Source organism: Mytilus galloprovincialis, chromosome 5, assembly GCF_965363235.1.
Source record: "Mytilus galloprovincialis chromosome 5, xbMytGall1.hap1.1, whole genome shotgun sequence".
NCBI classification, from domain to species: Eukaryota; Metazoa; Mollusca; class Bivalvia; order Mytilida; family Mytilidae; genus Mytilus; species Mytilus galloprovincialis.
Genome location: NC_134842.1, coordinates 1,066,329 through 1,075,581, shown reverse-complemented (window position 1 = coordinate 1,075,581; position 9,253 = coordinate 1,066,329). Strand labels below are relative to the sequence as shown.

The following is a 9,253-nucleotide window of genomic DNA, read 5'->3' as shown; positions in this document are numbered from 1 at the left end:
TCCTTCCCTTTGCGACCATACACCTTCCTCATTCTTCCTTCCTATTGTATTTGCCGACCTTCCTTTTATTACGGTACGTCTTTCTCCTTCCCTTTTCGACCACACACCTTCCTCATTCTTCCGTCCTATTGTAACTGCTGACCTTCCTCTTATTACGGTACGTCTTTTACCTTCCCCTCGGGACCACACACCTTCCTCATTCTTCCTTCCTATTGTAATTGCTGACCTTTCTCTTATTACGGAATGTCTTTCTCTCTCTTCTTCCGACCACACACCTTCCTCATTCTTCTTTCCATATGTTATGTCATGCTTGCATCCTTCCTCATCCGTCCTTCTCCTAGTTACCAAACATCATCCTCCTTCCTCTTGACTTTTGACATCTTCCTTATACCTTCAGAAAATCAGGAAGGGAGAATGTAAAACGTCACAAACGGAAGAAGGAAGGTCTAGCGTTTAAAACTATTGCACGAAGAGGATTAAACAATCGACACGAAGTCTTATACACGATCAGGTTAGTTAATATTTACTTCTAGTATAATTTTATCATTTTATTGAACAGGTAAGAAAGGAAAAATCTGAATTCATGTTTTTTTTTTAAACACCAAGGTTCTGCTTAAAAGAAATTGATTGCGCTTAAATAACGATTTTAAATAAGAAAATACTAAAATTTTACATACTCATTTTTTCACATGTGAACTAAGAGTAACTGTACTATGAACTTGTATGAGATTTTTCATAGACATTCATTCATATATTCTAAAAAAAAGGTGATAAAAATTGACAAAACTGCACAATATTTAAAAGAGGGATGAAAGATACCAAAGGGACAGTCAAACTCATTAATCTAAAACAAACTGACAACGCCATGGCTAAAAATAAAAAAGACAAACAGAAAAATAATAGTACACACGACACAACATAGAAAACTAAAGAATAAACAACACGAACCCCACCAAAAACTAGGGCTGATCTCAGGTGCTCCGGAAGGGTAAGCAGATCCTGCTCCACATGTGGCACCCGTCGTGTTGCTTAAGTGATTACAAATCCGGTAAATAGTCTAATTCGGTAGGTCATATTCATGAAAGGGAAGGGGATTGTAGTTACGACGTAAGGAACATATCCGATATCATTTGTGAAACGGTTATTCCATAACGGTCAACCAACTCGTAATGGCGTCCGTAAAATTTACGAAGGGATGATTTCAACTTCACCATTTGGAACTCTTGGTTTAATAGCTTCCTTGTGAGCAGCAAACCTCTATCAAGACAATCATGATAGGAAATGCAAGCACGGGAATATCGTATCAATTGGGAGATATATACCCTGTATGCAGGTGCTGCTGAAATGTTGCTACTTAGAAATGGAAAATTCACAATTGGAAAGCTGAAATCATCTCTTTTGTCGTAAAGTTTTGTTTTCAACCGACCCTCATTGTCAATTTCTAGATGTAAGTCAAGATATGAAGCCGACTTAACTGTATCTGTAGTATCCTTTATCTCTAGTTCGATTGGATAGATGCGTTCCACATAGTCACCAAATTTTGAATTGCTTAGTTAAATTATGTTCTTTTTGTGGCCAATGGTAGATAGTTTTACAAAAATCAAGAAGTGTATAAGTCTAAGGTTAGCAATATTTATGTCGATAATGATAAAAAGTGACAATATTTCTTTTTTTCATTAATATGTTTGTACTGGCCTGATATTTCAGTCCATTTTATACATCAGATTGCTTTGCTACACATAAAAGTGAAGAATATTTAGTTGACAATTTCAAAACATGTTTTCTCATTGTAAAATATCTAATATTTTTAATTCTGTCAGAATATTATACAATATTTTTGTTTTGGACTTTCCTTTTTGAATTTTCCTCGGAGTTCTGTATTTTTGTGTTTTTACTTCATACAACGGCATTTATGATATTTTTGTAGTGGCCTGATAATCAGTTTTAAATGATGAGTTGTATAAACTGGATGATATTTGTTTTCTTTTCGAGTACTTTGAACTTAATAAATGGTGGTAACAAAAAATGGTCTTTCATTTTCCACTACTGGTATGGTTAACATTGGGTTTTTTTTAATACCTAAATGATGAATTATTTGAATTATTATTTTAATTATTTTGGGAAACACAAAAATGCTTAAAAAACGTTTTCAGTGTTATTTATACATTTTGTACACTATTATTCTTGACTCCTAGGAGTCGAGATTAAGAATTGAACGATGGACAGATAGTGCGTGAATTTTTCTTGCTTCCTGATTCGAAGATATTACGAGACGTGAATAATCAAAGTTTTTTGATTGGTTAGGACAATCCAAACCAAGTAAATGTCCTTCAATCCCGTAGAGTATCGGATTTGTCCTCTCTTTTTTAGCAATTAGATTTTACACAGGTAATCTTTATCTATAAATTGTCGAATCTTCTGGAGTAAACAACAACCATTAAACGATAACAATTCATAGCTTGTGACCTCACGTGTGTGGTAAAATTTGCTGATTGATGCACGTGGCTATTCTAGTAAATGAATTACTGAATCTACAAAGCGAGATCACTTTCCATTTTCATCAGCTAAGAGTCTAATAGCCTTTTTGAAAGGCTAACGCTTGTGTATGTTATAATGTATTAAACAGATGTATCATGTTAAGGAGGGGTATTTTATGCATAAATGTACGGCCTTCAACACGGAGCCGTGGCCCACACCAAAGCAACAAGCTATAAAGGGACTTAAAATTACTAGTGTAAAACAATTCAAACGGGAAAACCAACGGTCTAATCTATATAAAAAAGAGTATTTTTTGGCAAATACCACGGCAGATAGGGTACAAAAGGCATATCTTTTTTGCCTAAACCCCGGTGGCGTCTCCAAATGAACGATATTCATTTGATAACAGTAATGTGGTGAAACATACACTGGGTATCAACCAACTAAAACCCAGTTGTATACATAAATGTCATGATTGTCATTGAATGCTTAAATAATTAATGTTTTATTGAAAATTGTATTTCCTCTGGAAACACAAAACATAATGAATCAAAACAAAGCAAAAAGAATTGACATGTGTGACACCCTATATCAAATAAAAGGAACGTATACTTTCAAAAAAAGGTAGTTAAGGTAGCACAAAACAAAGATTTTTTCAGTCCCAATCAGACAACTTTAAACTGATGTAATTCATTTCATCCTTCTTTATATTTTATAAATGAGGTACAAAAAGAAAGAAGAAAGATTAATCTTTCAAATTGTGATAATTTCATTATAACATAATTATTAATTGCTTTATTGTGATGTCCACATTTGAATGAATTTAGCGTCTTTGTTTTTCATAGCATCCCAAAAATTTATTTTTTTGACACTGTTTTGGAGGTCAAACTGTGTTGTGCAAGAATCTATAAAATATTTTGGGATGCTATAAATAACAAAGAAGCTAAATTCATTCAAATATGGACATCACAATAAGGCAACTAATTACACAACAATTAATTATGTAATAATTATGTCATAACGACATTATCACAATTTTTAAAGACTAATCCTTCTTCTTTCTTTTGGTACCTCATTTATAAAATTTAAAGAGAGATGAGTGGAATTACATCAGTTTAAAGATGTCTGATTGGAAATGAAAAATCTTTGTATTGTGCTACCTTAAATATACAAAAATAATTTATTCATTGGATTTGTTTTACAACACATGTATTTTATAAAATGCAAAATTAGATGATCTGCTTATATTATATCTGTCTGTTTGTCTGCCTATTAGTTTTAGTGGAATTGTATTCATCTGTTTTCTTTATCAATAATCAGCACGACTGCAAATTTTACAGTTGCATTTAAACTTTGACATGTATAAAATATTTCATTGTCAACTTACCGTATCTATGACATTATTATTTACATTTATATTTCTTGTTTGATTTCAGAAATGGATAATTGGATGAAAATACAGATGACACTAATGGTGAGTAAAACAAGGAATTACTCTATACAAATATTAAGAATTGTTATGTAGTCTAAAATTAATATGAAACTAAGGTAAAAACTCCCGCAGGCAAAGTTGGCTTTAGCTAAATTTGGCTATTTATTTTAGGTATTTTTGACATATAGCTCTTCAACGATTTCCGTTACTTATCTATCTTCGGATTTCAAATGTTTGGTTTTGAGCGTTCCTGGTGAAGGGAAATCCAGAAACGAGCGCCGGACGCAAGAAATTATTAAACATGTTGTTTTCAATTTTGTACTAATTATATATTGCGGACGCAAAGGCAAAACTATAATTCAATCATAATATAGAATATAAGATAAAATGACACAATATAAACAACTGGACCATTTACAGGCGGATAAACTGAATTGAGAAATAAAAAGAATATATACTGAGAACATTACAAAATAATCGATTTTCGCGTGTTTCATATAAATATCTGACCGTTAAATGAACAGAAATTTAATTCAGTAAATGTGCACATTTCGGTTACTTTCTGTACTAGATTGTAATTTGTATTGCTTAACACTTGGGTCTGTCCGTCCTTCTGAAGGTTTTCTGAAAAACTCAAATGAATCTTTTAATATAGGCAACTTTATTTCCAGGTTTATTTTAATTATAAAATGCACATTACTTCTTGTATCAGATTCATATCATTCAATTCGAAATCAGATGAAATAACAGAATAAAACATAGTCTTATTACTTTCAGACAGATGAATTGAAAGCGGAAATAAGAAAAGAAAACATGGAATTGAAAGCATTGTTTCACAGCTTGAAGGTGGAAGAATTGAAAGCAGAGGTAACGAAAGGGAACATGGAATTGAGAGCAATGATTACAGATCTTATAAACGGTAAATATCTTTTTGTATCGCTACATTCATTTCTTAACGTTTCTCAAGGAAATAGACCTTTGATAAAAATGTAGATATAAAGTTATATAGAGAATCCACAACTCAACAGGCTATTGCTCAGAAGTTCACTGCTGTTATAGAAATTACTATTATAGCTAGTTAATTGCTTATGTAGTTAATATCGAAGCTGTTTTCGTGTTTGATAATATTGCAGATCTTTTTGAACAGCAAATATTAAAACTGAGAGCAGCGGGCAAAAAAACACACAGAGGGCTGACACGACATCAGATGAGGATAAAGATAGTCAATACATCATGCATTACCAAGGAAACATTGAACACGAACAAAGTGAGGAGAATGATTCTGAACAAGACAGCACTGATCATAGTGATATTCATGAAGAGGAAGCTAAGGATGATACAATTGAGATCGATGATGTAGACATAGAAATAGAACAGAAACAGACAGATGGAGCAGGTAAAACTTATAATATTATATAGATCTACCTTCCTCTGCTAAACTATATCGTTATTTCCAGGCAAATTGAGAATGGAAACGGCGTATTCGTCAAAGAGTCAACAATCAAACCAAGGAGCAGAAAACAGCCCAAGGATATCTATTAGACTCCCCCCCCCCCCCAAGCGAGAAAATACAGCACTGGAATGAGCTTGACCTGGCTATTAAACAAAAATGTGAAATGTAATCTAGTTGAATAAAGATGGGCTCCACATCTGACTCTGAAACATATTGATAAACAAATTAAAAAAAAAACTAGCAAAACTAGCAGAAATATAAGGCTCCTAACTTGGAACAGGCGTAAATATGCGGCTTGGTCAACGTGTACTGTGAGATATCATCCCTCTCTGAACATCTAGCCAAGGCAAATAGAAATACGCACTGAAAAAACTATTAAAAAAATGTTCGAGATGGATTTCAGAATAGGTAAAAGAGGACATTGAGCAGACTACTAGCAGTTACTGACACGAAAGCTTAAGTTCGCAATTAATGAAAGATTATGGTGAGGGTTGTGCTTAGAGTTAGGGATATGTCTTCAATCTATGACAATTAAGTACAACCTCTTTTTATGGGTTTTGTAAAACCTTCCTTATATATAGGTGAAGAACACAACCCATAAAACGCTAACAATTGATATCAGAATAAATGTGATAATAACCGATTATGAAATTTAGTAAATGTTTCAGTTATTAGATTTCTTTTGGTCAAATAAAATACGTTGTTACATACACGAGTGAATCGAATTCATGAGTTGGTCAACATTCTCTTTTTTAAAGACAGTATGTTTGGAGATCAATTTTGGGAGAAATGTGTGTATATCAAATGTATTTTCTTGCATACTTTTAACATGTATCTTCGAGTTTTATATTTTATTACCTAGTCTACTTTACCTTCAACAGAGATGGAAATGTTATTTATGGAACCAATGTATTGGACACCTCCTTCAAAGCATACCATTTCTCCGAGAGAAAACAGTTCACCAGAGCCAATACTTCCGGCCAAAGGCAAGCCAAAAAGTAAGAATATATATTTAAGTTTACTATTTAGGTATGCGAATTGTGTTTTGAATTGCATTTAATGTATAGATAGCAACATTGAAAAAACAAACATTTTCTATTTGTGCTTTTTTCGGAAAAAGCTTGACACAGGTGTTTGATGAACTGCAAAGTAAGTATAATAGAAAAAGCTAATAATTTTTGAAACAATACATTTACGATTCTATGGTCAGAATGTAAAACCAAAACGTGCATAATCACATGATTAAGTGCAATCGTCTGGACAAATCGTACTGCATAACATTAGTAATTGATTTAAGACATCCTAAATCCATTCATTCGATGTGTTAGAGCTTTTGGTTTTGCAACTTGATTAGGGATTTTCGGGTTTGAATTTTGCTTTGTGTTCAGTATTTTGTGATTTTACTTTTTACTAGAACTTCAATAAATTTGATAAAACTGATAATTGGTCATTGCATTTGTAAATGACAATTCCCGATAATTAACTGCTAATTTGTATTCACAGAGTCACACAAATTACAGAAATTAAAAACAAAGGAACAGTCCGACACACCCAAAGCAACTGGTATGTAAAACAAACTAGAGTATATTGGTCAAATTATCTAAACTACTAATTTATCTTAGAATGTTTAAACCAAAAAATATCGAAAAATCTTTTGTTTTGTGATTCCGCTGACCAAACATAACTTCTGTCAAACAGACAAGAAAGAATTCGTAAAGGAAGGTTTGTTATCTTACAGTTTCACCGTTAACGACTTATAATCAATTTTAGTATAGAATGTATAAAAATATTATTGGGAAATTAAGGTAATGATGACATAATAATTACAAAACATTTCATTAAACAAGATGACACATGCATTTGTGGCAAAATATGTTTTTAAGACATTTAAAATCAAGTGTAGTGTTCAACAATGCCTTGTAATTGCCATACAGTACCATTTCAACACAAAAAAAAAGAAAAAATGTATAGGATTGTTGGTATTGATATAACCAGATGTTATGTATTTGTTCCTTAATTATTTTTTTTTAAAAAGACCAAAATTAACAAGGAAACAAATGCGTTTGTAAATACGATCAAATATGAATGGAAGATCGTACAAGGATTATAATCGTCAGCAGATGTTTGCGTAAGGTAAGAAACAATCAGTAAATGAACTAACATATTTTTTTGTCAGGCACTATGAGTCTAAAAGCGAAAATGTTTACCCCGAGCCAAACACCATCTAAACCAAGTTCATCGAAGTCAAAGATCAAATCTAAAGGTATGTTTGTTACATAATACAAAAGCATGTGCCAATAGCCATCTATACCAATAAAAGAATGAGTTTCAATTTGATAGCGGGTATGACTTATAAAAGACTATTCAAAGAAATCATCTTTATTTATTATCAATAGAAATAATGCCCTCAAGTTGTTTACATAGTTATCATTGGAAAAAAATGAACATGTTCTAGGTCGAATCCGATACCAATACAAAAACTATCTATAACCAGTAACCTAATATGTCAGGAGCATCACTGAACTGTGTATTATTTGAGATTTGTTATTTACACGCGTCATCACCTATACTTCAACAGTACACAGACGTTGACAATACTACATCTACTCATTGATCAAATAATTATATCCAATAATTGCCAATTATTGTTAGTAAATCAGTACGTACTCAAACAGATTAATTTTGAAAGCAGATGAAATTTTCCACCTTATTATCAGCATGGCATGATCAAAAACCAATACGAAAATACAAACCAGGCTAACAATAAGGCGTAGGTACTTTATGTCGTGGTTGTGATTTCTAACAATATTAATTTCATTTGCGTAATGTTGCTATCATTTATGATATTAATTCCCATTTCACTTTAATTTCAGGACATTTCACAGATGAACAAACAACATACATAATAAAGTACAATAGTAATTGCAATCCAACCTGGTCGTCAGCCGATCTTGTAATGCAGAACTTAAAAATGACTGGTGAGCGCTTGAGTATCTGGATTGAGGACGAATTTTCAATAAAGCAGCTGAAAGATAAATTCAAAAACTTGAAAAGGTATGCTTTATGCTAAAATATAGGATTGTATGTGTCATGGAAAACAATTGCGTACATTTCTTAATTTTTTAAAATTTAATGTAATTAAGTACATTATTGATAAATGATATGGATCATTTATTGTGTATTACACGTGTAATAATTTTTCGTAAAACAAAAAAAAGATAAATTCAAACACTTGAAATGTAGGTTGTATACTGAAATATAGATTTGTATGTCTATCAATGAAGTTTTGCCTCATTTGTAACTCTGTTTAACATTTCATTCAATTGACCACATTATTGAAAATTGTTATGCAATGTTTTATAGTGTAATGGATTTGTAATATTTCATATCTTTTTTACAGGGCAGAGGACAAGAAAGAGAGGAATAATGTTATAAGTCCAAAATGTTGAGCGAAGAATTTACTCTTCGGCTGTACCATAGTGTAAATAAAACAGTTTTGTTAAAGTTTTTTTGTATAAGTTTGCTGTTTTTTTACGATTTCGCTCTGTTTGTGTTGTACAATGGAAAATAGGGTAATTTGTGTAACTTTAAAACAGATGATGATAAAATAAATTTCGATATCTATGTTTAAATAAATCAACTATATGTGAATATTCTAGCTTGTTAGTTTTCAATTAATTCAGAGTCAGACACATCAAAATATACTGCTACTTATCTACAAAAGATACATTACTACATAATACAATACATTGACGAACGATACATACATGCTCTTAAACATACCTTAATTCGTTTTTTCCCTGTATAAATTACTTGCAATTTAATATCCAACAAGGTTTTTTTCATCAACATTGATTATCCAGATAGGTTTTGCACAGTCGGTTTTTCAA

The 9,253-nt window shown here is 31.8% G+C and overlaps 1 protein-coding gene across 1 annotated transcript; it reads left to right on the top strand.

The window, feature by feature from the left end:
• The first annotated feature begins 386 nt into the window (after positions 1–386).
• LOC143074246 (uncharacterized) lies at positions 387–9,011 on the top strand. Its single transcript, XM_076249794.1, has 9 exons — positions 387–511; positions 3,915–3,952; positions 4,688–4,829; positions 5,058–5,306; positions 6,245–6,361; positions 6,867–6,926; positions 7,540–7,626; positions 8,237–8,417; positions 8,764–9,011. Exons 2-9 carry the CDS (start codon positions 3,917–3,919, stop codon positions 8,810–8,812), a joined length of 921 nt encoding a protein of 306 aa, XP_076105909.1. The 5' UTR covers positions 387–511; positions 3,915–3,916; the 3' UTR covers positions 8,813–9,011.
• Positions 9,012–9,253: the final 242 nt, after the last annotated feature.